This window comes from Mustela nivalis (genome assembly GCF_964662115.1).
Source record: "Mustela nivalis genome assembly, chromosome: 18".
Taxonomy (NCBI): Eukaryota; Metazoa; Chordata; class Mammalia; order Carnivora; family Mustelidae; genus Mustela; species Mustela nivalis.
In genome coordinates, this window is record NC_139037.1 from 26,569,977 (window position 1) to 26,583,473 (window position 13,497).

The following is a 13,497-nucleotide window of genomic DNA, read 5'->3' on the forward strand; positions in this document are numbered from 1 at the left end:
CTCAAGGTGGATACTGAGCAATCCCCTGGCTGTTGTTTGAGAACAAACTGCCAGGGGCTAAGACAGATGCAGGGTGACCAGTGAGGAGCTATGGAAGTGATCCGGACAAGAGGGGATGGTGGTCTGAACAGGCTGGTAGTGGTGGTGGTGGGAGAAGGGGTTAGATTGGAGTGTTTTGAAAGGATTTGTGGAAAGAACAATGGGGGAGATGAGGGAAGGAAAAAGCGAAGGGTTTTGGGTGAGTGATGGTGGCTCTCACTGAGATGGGGAAGAGCATCAGAGGGATAGGGCTGGGGCAGGTGCCCAGCGCTCACTTAGGCCTTCCTTCCTAAGTCTGAATGCCCACGAGAAGGCTCGGTGAAGGGACTGAGAGGGCAGGTGGATACAAGGGACTCCAAAGTGGCAACAGCAAACTCTTCCACCCAACTATGTAGATGGGGACTTTCACCTCCTTTGCCCTATGTGCTATACCTCTCTTAATGTGGCCGGGGAACACAGTAACCACCACCCCCCACACAACTGCCTTAGGCCCTGGGAGTCAGACGCTGGTCCTCAGGCTTCCTCTCTCAAGGAGGCCAAGTGCATGCAGGACTCCTGAGCCTATTGTTTCTGCCAAATCTCTGGTACTTGTACCTTCCTCATAGTGTCCTATGTTTCAGTCTCCTGATCCTTCCACCCTCCAGCCTGGAGGTCCCAGCAAGCACCAGCTGTGGCAATGATGCCATCCCCTTCAAGTGACTTTTGATTCTCCAAGGCCAAACCCCCTACACAGCTTTCCTTCACTGACTTTCCACTGTCCCCTCTACCCCGACCCCGCACATTAACCCAAAGATCTCCAGGAAGCATGGTCATGGTAAGTGGAGGGCCCACACCTGATGGCTGCTCCTTCCAAGTTCCCAGCAGGAGTGAAAATATTAGAACATTTGGTGCCAGGCTCAGGAATCAGAATGCCTGGGTACTGGTCTTCCTAATCTGTTTGACTGGATAAATTCTCTAGGCCTGCATCCCAGGCCTACATTTCCCCAGCTCTCAAAGGAAAAGTTGCAACAATAGCAACACGTTTCATTCTCTATCTTGATTCCTTTTTTTTACTGGCTCCTTGGTGTACCATGTGCAGAAGGATTCCAGTGTGGATCTGGCTCCACAGGGAAGGGATCAACAATCGACTAGCAATGTCTGCCACAGGGGTAGGAAGGATCTTTGGGTCCCTTCCAGCTCTGACAAGCTGAGCTTCCCAGCTGGATGGAGCTGGAGCTGACCTTCGGAGTCCCTCCTCAAGCTTACCTGTCATAGTCCTGAATGATCTGCCCAACAGCCCAGATGGCCGACAGATACTCGTTGGTGCCCATGGGGTTGATATAGTGCAAAGAGGAAGGGTCGAGGGGGTTCCCGTTGGAGGCTGTGAAGTCTATCCCAACCTGCAGAGTAGGGGGAAAAGGCCAGAGTGTGGCCAGACACGCCAGCTTCCTATATCATCCCCAGGGAATAGAGGTTGACGGGACATGGGAAGCCACTCATCTCCCTGTGCCAACCCACCCTTCCATAAGGTGGTCTGAAACCTGGCAACTGCATCACTCCTTTAGCTCTAATGCTGTCTGTGGCTCCCTACTGCCCAAGCATGAAGTCTATTACCCTGATGTGATACAAAGTCAACTCACAGTCCCAAATTCCTTTGCTCCCCTCACTGTCACTGCTCCATTTCCAGGCCTTTATTCGTGAGGTTCCCTCTACCTAAAGAGCCAGGCCATCTTTTCTCCCTCTCTCATTCTCCTCTATCATTCAGGCCCAGTTCAGCTGGTGCTGTCCCACTGAAGCCTTCCTAGGTACCTTACTCCCACCCCAAGCCACCTCCACTTGCCCCTCAGACCCCCACGGGGCCCTGGGCCCTGGGGCTGCCTGGCAGGCCAGTGCCCATCTCCCAGATTGGGTGCTCACTAAGGCAACACACATGCCCCAAGAGCCAGGTCCAGGGCAAGGCAGACCTTACCAGAGAAGGGGTTCCCCTGGGTCTGAGGCTGAGATCTGCTCTCTCAGCCCCCAGGGAACTCCAGCACAGCCCCTGGAAGGCCAGCACAGATGGGCGGGGGTGGGGGCGGATTCTAGGGAGAGGGATGGCCACCTTGGAAGGTGGTCACGTGGGGTGGGTCAGGCACAGAGAGGTGCTTGGTATCCACTTGGTGAACCTTTGAAAATATATGCAGAAGGAACAGGAGGGCCCAGCCTCTCGGAGTGAGGGGGCAGTGGTTGCCCCATAGAGGTCAACAAGGCCAATCCCCTGACTCCACAGAGTCATGCAGAGGACCTCCAGTCCCATGGGATCAAGAGAGGGTGGCGGACAGCGGTGAGGCAAGGCGGGGAGGTAGGCAGCCATGCCCTGACCTGCAGTGAAGCCTGACTCAGGCTCAGCCATTTTGCCCTCTCCTCTGGGCCACACACTCCCATTGCCCTGGGGAAGTCCTTCCTGAAGTTCACCCCAGTCCCTCCTGTGTGGCCCAAGCCCTCAGGGAGGACCCTCACTGGGCTGGGGGTGGGGGTCAGGGGGTGGCAGGCAGAGCCTTACAGTGAACATGAGCTGGCAGCCTCCTAGGATGTAGTCCAGAAAGGAGTAGTCCCGGTTGATCTAGAAGGAATCAGGGGAGTCAGTGGGTCCCTGGCCTGTATCCGAGGGCTAGCCCTCCACCTGGCCATAGTTCCCAAGAATGACCTTGAGGGAGCTGATTGCTTTGGGGCCTTAAACCTTGGTAGAGTCAAGGAGACCAAGAGAAGACCTGGGCTGATTACAACCAAATGCAGATCTCTCTATAACAAAGTACTCAGATCAACCATGCGGGTGGGTCTCTCTCTCTCTCTCTCTCTCTCTCTCTCACACACACACACACACACACACACACACGCTCATTCCAGGCAGGGCCCCAGGGCCTAGTGTCCATTGTACCTACCAATTACATGGCAGAGAAAAAGTCTCAATTTGTTGCTGTTCAGTCCTGAGAGCCCTCTTTAGCCCTGAAGGGCCTCCACCCTGAGTAGGGAAAGACCAGGCCTCCACGTGGAGGCCTTCTACTATCAAGTGGTAAGATGCTAACACACCCTGCTTGTGTTGATGGTCTTTGCTCCTTTTGGGAGGGATACTGGCCTCCCATCTGGGTGGAGTTATAAGGGGGTTCCTTCCAAAATAAATGTATTTAAGGGGAAAATAAAAAAAGAAACCAAGAATGGGATGGGGGGAGAAGGGCAGATCACAAAAAGTAGTAAAGCAGGCAGGTGACAAAAATCATGAAAGGGAACAGGAGTAACAGAAGCTTCAGGAACAAGGACTCCACACCACGATGCTGCCAGCTGCTAGCTTAGTTTTCCCAGGGCACTCTGGCGTTGTGACCTCACTGAGCAAGCGGTTACGGAAGCCCCTGGCAGACCGCATAGTCGCCAGACCAGGACACGGAGGCCCTGGGGGTTCGGGGGCCGGCAGCCGTCACGGGGAGGGTATGGGGACTTGCTGCCCTGGTCTGGGCTACCTGCCCGATCCCAGCAGATGGTGGCTACCCAGCATCCAGGGATGGCCATGACCACCGCTGCTGTGAACTTCGCTCCCTTCCCACGCCTTAGAGGCCCCAGCTGTAGCACAGGAATCACAGCGACCTGAGCCCTCGGTGGCTGGGCCCCTGCCAGACGTCCCTCTGCCCCTGGGGAGCCAGACATGCAACGGGCAAGCTGCCAGCATGGGAAGCAGTTACCTTCCAACCAGGAGAAGCCCTGGAAGGTCATCTCATGCCCTCCTGAACCTCACAAGAGACTAACCCTTCACCTTTGCTTTTTACCTTGTTAACATCCCCATTCTACAGATAAGGAGGAGACTGAGGCCCCGAGAGGTGAAGTTCAGAAGATCCCAGGGTTAGGACGTGGCAGAACCAGGATTTGAATCCAGGCCTTGCTGGCTCCACACCCAATGCTCTGTCTATACCTTCTGTGGCAACAGCTCCCTGTATGATCCCCACCCCAAGCCAGGCCCCGGCTTTGGGCCCACCCCGCTGGCTCACCTTGCAGGAACGCAGGATAATGATGCCCGAGTTTTTATAGTTCTTCTTCTTCCTTTGCTTCTTGGGGTTGATGCACTCAAACTCCAGCTGGAAAACATAAGAGAAAGAGAAGCTCAGCTTGGGGCTTCTATGGGCGACTAACCCTCTCCTGGGCCCCAGGATCCCCTCCACAGTGCTGACCAGGGGGCATGCTGCCTCCTCCAGGAAGCCTTCCTAGATGTCCACACTCAAGAAAGGTTCTGGTGACCTCAGGCTCACACGGAGCTGTGCTTACCTGAGGTAGGAGGCCCTCCATCTGCCCCCCCACCCCAGATGTTGACTCATCCACATCACGTCCGTTCATACACCCAGAATCATTACCCAGGGTCCAGCTTCTTGCGGTGAGTTAAATGGACATCTATTTCCCACTCTCCCCTCTGCCCCATTTGACAGATGGGGAAACTGAGGCTCAGAAACTGGATGTCTTACTTAAGGTCATACAGCCAGAGAGGTGGGATCTGAGCCCCAGTCTGCCCAATTCTAAGCCTGTGTCCCTCACCCATCCCCTGCTGAGGTTTCAGGGTCACACACAAGGGCCCATCTCACCGGGACACCATCACGAGCCGCACACATCTGTGACACCGAAGTCTGGAACTCGCCGATGAAGTCATGGCCCCCGTCGTTGTCATAGTCGTAGCACATGACCTGGGGTGGGTTCAGTGAGGTCACCCCAGAGCAGCCCCTCAGAGCTGCCTGGGCAAACCCCGTATCTTCCTTTTGCTGGTCCCTCCCCCTGATCTCCACCATCTGCCTTGTTGGCCTGGAATGATGCCGTTAGCTCCTGAACTGCCTCCTGCAGGAAGCCTTCCGTGATTGCTGGGAAAAGGAACACCCCAGCAATGGAGGTTGTACACTCTGGAGCAGGAAGCTTGACTTCGCACATACCTGTCACTCAGCTCCTCATCTGTCTGAAGCTGTGGCCCACCTGCCTTGGTGGGCCATGGCCTGGGGCCCTTCCTAGGGGCATTCAGACTGCTATTTTCCTTGAGATGGGCACAAAAAAATCCCAGCTTTCCATCCTCTCTAATCTAGCTGCCACTCCCAGGAAGAAAGCAGGAATTATCACACCCATTCCACTGATGGATAAACTGAGGCCTCGAGAGGGAAGCACTGGCCCAAAGTCTCACAGTAGCAACAGAAGACCCAGAACTAGGATTCAGGTTTCCTAGTACCCTGTTCAGGGATCCCTGCCCCAGCCTCACTGATTCCCTCTCCCTTATCTGCTCTCAGCCACAGTGCCTGGGGACCGAGGTTCCAGAGAGACCAGTAATCACCGTCCTCATCAGAGTGACAACCCTTGGTTGCCTGCACACTCGCCGTCTCAGCGGGCAGCACTGCAGCCCTCTGGGGAGAACTGGGTAGTCATTCTGCTCCTGTTTCAGAGAAGGGCGCACAGAGACAGGGTCCTTGCCCCGATGGCTCAGAGGGTCAGACACGTGTGAGACGAGAGCCCAGGTCCCCTGCCTCTCCCCGCTACCTAGGTTGGGTTCTCTCCACCTTAAGAAGAAAGAGTTTTGCCAAGGCATCTCTAGAAAGCCTAGGAGAGCCTGGGAGGCTGGGGCTGGCGGGGTGGGGTGCAGGGCTCCCTCACCTGGATGGGCTTGTCCATGTCCCCATCACACAGGGACACCAACGGCACAGTGAATGGCTTCCACACAGGGTCCAGCGTGTACTTGATCACCTGCAGCACGGGGAGGGCCAAGCGTGAGCGCAGGCCCAGGGCAGCAGAGCTCTGGGCTTGGGCCAGTCCCATGGGGGTGGCAAGGTAGAGAGGCCCATAGCCACGTTCCTGGGCATGGCAGTGAGCAGGGAGGGAGCAAGTTCTTGAGGTACCTTCACGGCTTTCCCTGTTCCCTGTGTGGCAGTGACCTCACAGCCCTGTTCTGAGACCTGGGGCGGTCTCAGACCACAGGGCCTCTGGCTTAGACCCCCCAGAGTCCCGTGCACACACCTCAGTCCTGTGAACCAGCATCCATTTGCCGTCGTCTCCCGGTTTATAAAACTCAAGAAAAGGATCTGACTTTCCGAAGAGGTCCTGCAGGAAGCAGGAGGATGCGGGTGAGGGAGGCACAGCTCTACTGGAGTCAGACAGGGCGGGGGGTGGGGGACGCTGCCTCCCCCAACCCCCTGTCAGGGGTGGGAGCCCTGGGCAGCGCCAGCCCCCTGGGGCCAACTGGCTCAGGCAGGAGAACCCATCCCATCCTGGGGTTCCCAAAGCCTGTGCTCAGAGACCCCGAGACCTGGAGCCTACAGACACTACAACTTAGATGGGGCAGGACTTCAAAAGGGTGGTGGTTCCCAGTGCCCAGGGACGCCCAGGCAGGATGTGATTTTAATTTACTCTAGCGAGAATCTGAAAAACTGAAATTATCCCAGCATGGCACAAAAAGGACAGGAGGTCCTTTATTGATTTATTTTTTAAAAGATTTTATTTATTTATTTATTTATTTGAGAAAGAGAGAAAGCGTGAGAGGGGGAAGGGTCAGAGGGAAAAGCAGATTTCCTGCTGAGCAGGGAGCCAGATGCTGGACTCGACCCTAGGACCCTGGGATCATGACCTGAGCCAAAGGCAGTTGCTTAACTGACTGAGCCCCCCAGTGCCCAGGATATAATGTCCTTTAAAAATTTATTTATTTAAGTTTAAATAAAAGTTTCAGGAGGGGCTCCTGGGTGGCTCAGTCATTAAATGTCTACCTTTACCTCAGGTCATGATCCCAGGATCCTGGGATTGAGTCCAGCATGGGGCTCCTTGCTCAGCAGGGAGCCTGCTTCTCCCTCTCCCTATACCCTTCTCCCTGCTTGTGCTCATTCTCAAATAAATAAAAATAAAATCTTTAAAAAGAAGTGTTGGGGAATATTCAGGGAAAAGAACATCCCTGGCAGCAGGAATAGCAAGTGCAAAGGTCCTGAGGCAGGAAGGTGCATGGTGAAATCCTGGGACAACAAGGAGGCTGATTTGGCTGAGGCAGAATGAAGGTGGGAAAAGCAGAGGGGATGAAGTCAGGGGGTGCCAAGGACACACCGACTGGGGCCCTGTAGGTTACTGTAATTACCCCAGCATCTACACTGAGATAGGGAGTCCTCAGGATTGGGTTGCCAATTATGTCCTGAACACCTCTAAATAATGGCAAACTCATTACCTCAGTGGTAAAGAGGTCCAAATTTGGGATGGCCTGAGCTATGGACTTGTTGCTGGATGGGGGGCGATAAACGTGATGGCCAGAAGCACCAGGACAAGGCCCCACAACCCTGGGCTGAGGGATGGATACTGCTCCCTGATGGCAAACCCCCTTCTCGCCTGCCTCACCTTCTTATCCAGCCTCCTGCCCGCCAGACTGAGTGTGATGACCTGGTTGTCCGACAGCTCCTGGGCGGCAATCTGTGAGGCCAGAGGAATGTGAGGGTCGGGACCTGCCCCCTTGGACTCCCCCTGGCATCCTGCCAGGCAGTGAGCAGAGGTACCCAGGGGTCAGCTCTCCAGGCTGGGAAGGGGAAGGAGAAGAGGGGTAGGACCACGTGACCCTGGATGTGCCTCTCTCGTCTTCTCAAAACCTCCATGTCTACCTTCTGGAAAATGGGGTAATCCATGTGAATCTGAGAAATCAGAAGTGACCCCATGTGGCTCAAGATGGGAGGACACGTTACCAGCCATGAGAGAAGGTCTTGAACCCTGGGAAGGGCTGGCCAGGGAGCAGCTTGACAGGCCCTCCGGGCCCCCATTCCAGACCCCGGGAGCACAGCCACCTCAAAACACCAAGGCACAGGGTATTCCAGGAACCTCACTGGACAGCTGGGGAAACTGAGGCCCAAGGCAGCAACAGGAGTCACCTGAGCTCCCTCTGCTGTCCGGTCAGCTCATACTGCCATCTGTCTTTCATGCCTTCGCCCACGGCCATAGGCCTGTGGCTCCAAGCCAGCCAAGGATGGACCAGCTGGGTGACCTTGGGGCCATCTTTGCCTTCTCTGGGCCTCTCTCACCCCTCCCCACAGAGTGGCAGGGAAAGCCCTTGGGCCCAATGCAACACAAGTGGGCTGGGTTCTCTTGGCTCAGGCTTCTTCTTCCCTCACACCTGCAGGACAGCTTCACTTACAAGCTCCTGGACCCTCCAGAACCACACACAGAAGCCGGGTTGGATGCTTGGCTCCCCTTCCTTTCCTCCAGCAGAGACTTGCTCAATAACCTTGGGAGGTCCTATTATTGGCCCCATTCCACAGAGGAAGGAACTGAGGTCTGGGGTGGCCCGGTGGCAATACAGGGGTGGGGGGAGAGGGAGCTGCTGGGTTGGCTTCCAGGTGGAAGGGAGCTGGCTAGTGAAGGTATATAGATGGGGAGGTTCTGAACCCCAAGAAGTGGGGGGTGGGGGATGGGCGGAAACATTCCAGGTGGCGGAAACAGTGGATGAAGATCAGATCTGGGATATGTGTGGTATGCTAAGAATTCAGTTTGCTGGGGGTGCCTGGGTAGCTCAGTGGGTTAAGCCTCTGCCTTCTGCTCAGATCATGATCTCAGGGTCCTGGGATGGAGCCCCGCATCAGGCCCCCTGCTCAATGGAGAGCCTGCTCCATACCCCCCTACCTACTTGTAATATCTGTCAAATAAATAAATAAAATCTTAAAAAAAAATTCAATTTTCCTGGAACCCAGAGAGTAAAGCAAGGTGGGGTTCATCCCAGCCTTGAATGCAAAGCTCCACCAGCCGGGGAGGCCCCAGAGCAGTGGGGGGACTACAGATGAGCACTTAGCGCTTCAGCCTCCCCCCTCCAGCCTAGTTCCTTGGCCAAGCCTCACTAGCCTAACTGCCCCACTTCCTCTCTGGGCTCCAGGTCCCTCGTCTGTAAAACAGGGTTCCGGCCTTGGAGGAGTCTGCAAGGACCCAGGACTTATCAGCCCAAAGGGTCCACATGAGGCTGGGATCACGGCAACCATAAACAGAGCTCCAGGGGCTGGCGGGGCAACATGCTTCTTAAAGACCCCCTAGGGAGGGCAAGCAAGGGCCAGGAAGGGAGGGCCTGACAGGAGGGCTCTGGTGGCCTTTGGGGACAAGGAAGAGGCCACAGGGGCCTCCAGCAAGCCCCTACTCCCAGCTTGGCCGCCCCCAATACATCATCTGTGGAGCCAGGAGCCCGTTGCTAAGAGACCTGTTGCTAAGTTGTAAGTTGGGCCTTTTTACTCCAAACAAAGCTGGTGATTATCTGCCAGGGATGCAGCCCATTGATGGGGGAGGGCAGCGGGCAGAGGCGGAGGGGTGTGGAGCGCGGGAGGGGGCTGGTACCGTAATCAAGCCCTTCCCCGCAGGCTTGTCATTCATCAGCAGCAGAGGCCGAGTGATCTTCTTGCTGGAGACGATCTGGGGGGGCGGGAGAGAGGAGAGTGGTGCTCCTGAGGGTTGGTGGGGAGGAAAACCGCTCAGCAGGCACCACTAACAGCACACAGATGGAAGCATGCAGGCTACAGCTCCCCCCTCACGTGACTGTCCTCCCGCAAGGCAGCCAGCAACCATTACTAACTCCACTGGGCAGCCCAGAGAGGTTAAGACACTTGCCCGGGGGGCCAACAGCAGGCCTGGAATCCCCCTCAGTACCACCCCCACTGACTGGGTTACCCCCCAAGGCTCTTGCAAGGGTCACCTCTGGAGGTACCGCAGGGAGTCGAGCCCCTCACAGCTTCCCCTGAAGCCATCTACAGACTCCCCCCCACCCTCCCCCAGGGTGCAATTCCTGATGGAGGTCACATCCTGACTCCCCTTAGATTTTCATGCTCCATGTATGGAAGACATTCACACAGTGCTCAGCCAGCAAGACCGCATAGACAGGGGAAAGCAGAACACAGTGTTGAGCGGTCCTCCACCGTCTCTGTACACCCCATTCCTGCACTCTCCAGGGGCCACCCTGGTTCTCAGCTTCTGGCGGGAGGGTGGGGGATGCCGGTGTTTGTGCTCCTCCATGCCCCCCACCCCCCATGCTGGTTTTCCTCCCCAGGCCACACTCGCCCTTGACCACCTGCTCTATGCCTTCATTGCCCATCGCTGGCTCCCCTGCCCTGTGGATGCAGCCCCTGGCGGTGCCCAAGGATGCCGGAAGACCAGGAGCTGAGAAAGGCTGGACTGTGGATTGGCACATGTGAAGCTCCTTGGGGCCTTTGCTCTAATCCAGAGCCCTCCCCCCAACTCCAATCCCGTCCAGAGCCCTCCCCCACGCCCCCCTGCCTCCCAAACTGCAGCTCTCCCCAGGCCCTGGCCACCTGCTCCTCTCCAGGTGAGGGGTGGCTGCGAGGGTATCAGGGAGGCCGACTCACCCTGCAGCATCCCCCCTTCCCTGTTACCCCTGGAGAGCGGGGACCCCCGGCAGGAAACCCCAGGGACACCCTCTGTTTCTGTCACAGTGGTCAGCCCTGGCTTGTTCCATCCCCTCTCCTGGAAGGTCCGGGCCGTTTCAGTGTGCCCACTTCCCCCACCAGCCCCATAGCTAGGTGGTCATCATCAGCCCCAAGTAACATTCAGGGGCGTGGGGCTCGCCCAAGGACACACAGCCATCAGGATGGTTAGTACGAGGGGCTCCTAGCCCCACAACCCCCCGACTCCATATGCTCACCAAGAACGCAGTGGGGCAGCGGGATCAGGGGAGTGTGGCCCCCAGAGGGACAGGAAGTTGCCCGAGTTCACATAGTAAGCCAGCCACCAAAACGGACTCCTGTGGCTGCCTTTGTTGCCAGGCAGATGTTCCGTCTGACATCTGATCTATTTCTAAGAATCACAAGTTCCGGGCGCCTGGCCCAGCACTTCAGCATCTGCCTTTGGTCCAGGTCATGATCCCAGGGTCCTGGGATCAAGCTCCATGTCCGGCTCCCTGCTCGGTGGGGAATCTGCTTCTCTCTCTGCCCCTGGCCTTGCTCGTGCTCTCTCACTCCTGCTCTGCTTTCTCTCTGTCTCTCACATAAAAAAATAAAATCTTTTAAAAAAGAAAAAAAAAAAAAAAGAACCTTTAGTTCTGGCCACGCGGGGTCCCCATTCCCGTGCGGCAACAGCTGGCTGGCAGGGTGCTGTGTTTTCTGATGAGAACTCTTTCAGCCTGGCCCCAAATCACGAGGCCACTGACCCCCTTTGGTACCTGCAGGCCCCCAGGGCTGGCTGCATTTCCAGGGCCTCCTTGGAAGCCATCCAGGAAGATGGGGCTAGGGAAAGCAGGCGGCAGGGGAGACTCGCTCCAAGGGACTGCCCTGGCCTTAGGAGCAGCGTGATGTCGGGGGTGGGGACTGCCTTGCCCTTGGCCCCCCCCCCCCCCCAGCTCACCATGCCCAGGCTGCAGGAGAACTGGCCCAGGAAATCATGCTCGTCCAGCTGTGTGCTGGACTTGTCCTGGTCGAACAGGGCGAACTTGAGCTTCTGCACCTCCTCAAAGTGGTAGTCAAGGACGAACTTCTTGGAGAACGCGGGGTTAAGGTTGTTGATGGCGGTTTCCGTCCTGTCATACTGGCAGAGGGGCAGGGAAACAGGAGCCCGAGTCAGGCAGCTGGTTCGAGCCTTCCCAGGCTCCCCGGAATCGTTCTGCAAACTGGCTGAACACTAGGCATGGCCAGGTACTACTCCCAGCTCACGGAAGAGGACACTGATGCACAGAGAGGTTAAGGGACTTACCCAGGGTTGAACAGCTAAAGGCGCAGTATCAAGATTTGAACCCAGGTCGGACTCTAACACTGACACTCTGAACTCTTTGGCCCTGGCACGATACCAGGTACTGGGGGAAGAGCTCTAGGCATGTGTCTGCCTGGGTTAAGTGACAGACAATAAGCCACTTTTCCCCTCAGGCCATCAGTTTCCAGTTCTGTAAAACAATGGGGTTTAACTCTCAGTGGTTTCCATCCTTTTTATCTTGGAAGAACCCTTTTTTTTTTTTTAAGCCACATCTTACCTGGAAACTGAGAGGCAGAAGAGACAGAAGGAGGGGACCTGGGCATTGCACAGCCCAATACCCCCCCATCTACTGGGTAAAGGCAGGGCCTTGTCCTGTGGGTCAGTGGTGGGGCTGGGACCGGAACCCCGCCTCCCGGCCTCTCTACAGGGAGGCCCCAAACCGCAGAGTCTGGGTGATGGTCTATTTTGGGGCCCGGGCTATGTTGATTTTTCCTCCCACCCTCTCCATTTCCGAGGGCTGGAGCAGCAGGGATGGAAGAGGTCTTGGCCCTGGGCTATTTTTAGCAAGGGCAGCCAGCCTGGGTGAGAGAGGGACTGTCCAGGGGTGGGGTGTAGTGGGGGGGGGGGACACCATTCCCTGAGGGGTGGGGGGAGCTCCAGAGACCTGGCAGAGGGGACCAGGATGCCCCAGGCACTTGGCTTCAGTCCTCCACCCCTTCCCACTTCTGGCTGCGCTACCAATGCGCTGGGTGCCATTCCGGGCCTGAGATGTCCCTCTGTAAAATGGGTCAACAACCTCAGCACCGTTTCCTTGGCATCGTAAGGAGCCAACACCTGTGGACACTCCCTGTAAGCCACAGTTCGCTTGGTGGGATGCCTAACTGTGGCTCAGTTGAAGAATTATTAAACACAGATACATATTCTGGAAATTTTACACACACATAAAACTACCTCGGAGGCTAGACACCAAACCGCTGACCAGTTCTCTCTGACATGCAGGTTTCCCACTGTTCTGCTTTCTTTAGATCTGTCTTTTCTAAATCTACTACAATGAACACAGATCCCTTTTAAAAGGAAAAATAAAGCAACTTTTAGGACTTGAAAGTGTTAATGGTTTGGTTTTCTCAAAATCCATCTTCAAGCTGCATCTTTCCCCAGCCCTCAGGCCAAGGTCTTCCAGCTCAGAAGTCCTTGGTACCATCCACCTGCCTAGTTCTGGGGCTCTGCAAGGTAAGCAGGGGAAGAAAAAAACACCTCATTTCACAGATGAGGAGACAGGATCAGAGAGGAACAGCCACTTGCCCAATACCACACAGCAGGAAATGACAGACCTGGGTCAGGCTCCAGCTCTGGGACCAAAGCCTGAATTCCCCATTTCTCTGTCAGCTCCTCACTGACTGTGCGTTCATTTAGGAGTAAATGTGGAAAGTTATTTTAAAAATGGAAGCGGGCTGGGTGCCTGGGTGGCTCAGTGGGTTGAGCCTCTGCCTTCGGCTCAGGTCATGATCCCAGGGTCCTGGGATTGAGCCCCACATCGGGCTCTCTGCTCAGCAGGGAACCTGCTTCCCCTCTTTCTCTGCCTACTTGTGATCTCTCTCTGTCAAATAAATAAATAAAATCTTTAAAAAATAATAAAATAATATAAAAATGGAAGCAGGCAGGGCACCTGGGTGGCTCAGTGGGTTAAGCCTCTGCCTTTGGCTCAGGTCATGATCTCAGGGTCCTGGGATCGAGCCCCGCATCGGGCTCTCTGCTTGGCGGGGAACCTGCTTCTCCCTCTCTCTCTGCCTACTT

General features: G+C 55.9%; 1 protein-coding gene across 2 annotated transcripts in view; it reads right to left on the reverse strand.

Moving 5' to 3' along the window:
- CPNE2 (copine 2) overlaps window positions 1-13,497 on the reverse strand; it is a 44,563-nt gene that overhangs the window by 15,429 nt on the left and 15,637 nt on the right. For both annotated transcript variants that reach the window (XM_082712431.1, XM_082712430.1), the window contains exons 3-11: window positions 11,362-11,541; window positions 9,346-9,420; window positions 7,381-7,452; window positions 6,025-6,108; window positions 5,665-5,754; window positions 4,620-4,718; window positions 4,035-4,121; window positions 2,561-2,620; window positions 1,285-1,418 (exon numbers count right to left, since the gene is read on the reverse strand). In XM_082712431.1, the coding sequence (XP_082568557.1) occupies window positions 1,285-1,418; window positions 2,561-2,620; window positions 4,035-4,121; window positions 4,620-4,718; window positions 5,665-5,754; window positions 6,025-6,108; window positions 7,381-7,452; window positions 9,346-9,420; window positions 11,362-11,541 (881 nt within the window). The remainder of the gene's footprint in view (window positions 1-1,284; window positions 1,419-2,560; window positions 2,621-4,034; window positions 4,122-4,619; window positions 4,719-5,664; window positions 5,755-6,024; window positions 6,109-7,380; window positions 7,453-9,345; window positions 9,421-11,361; window positions 11,542-13,497) is intronic.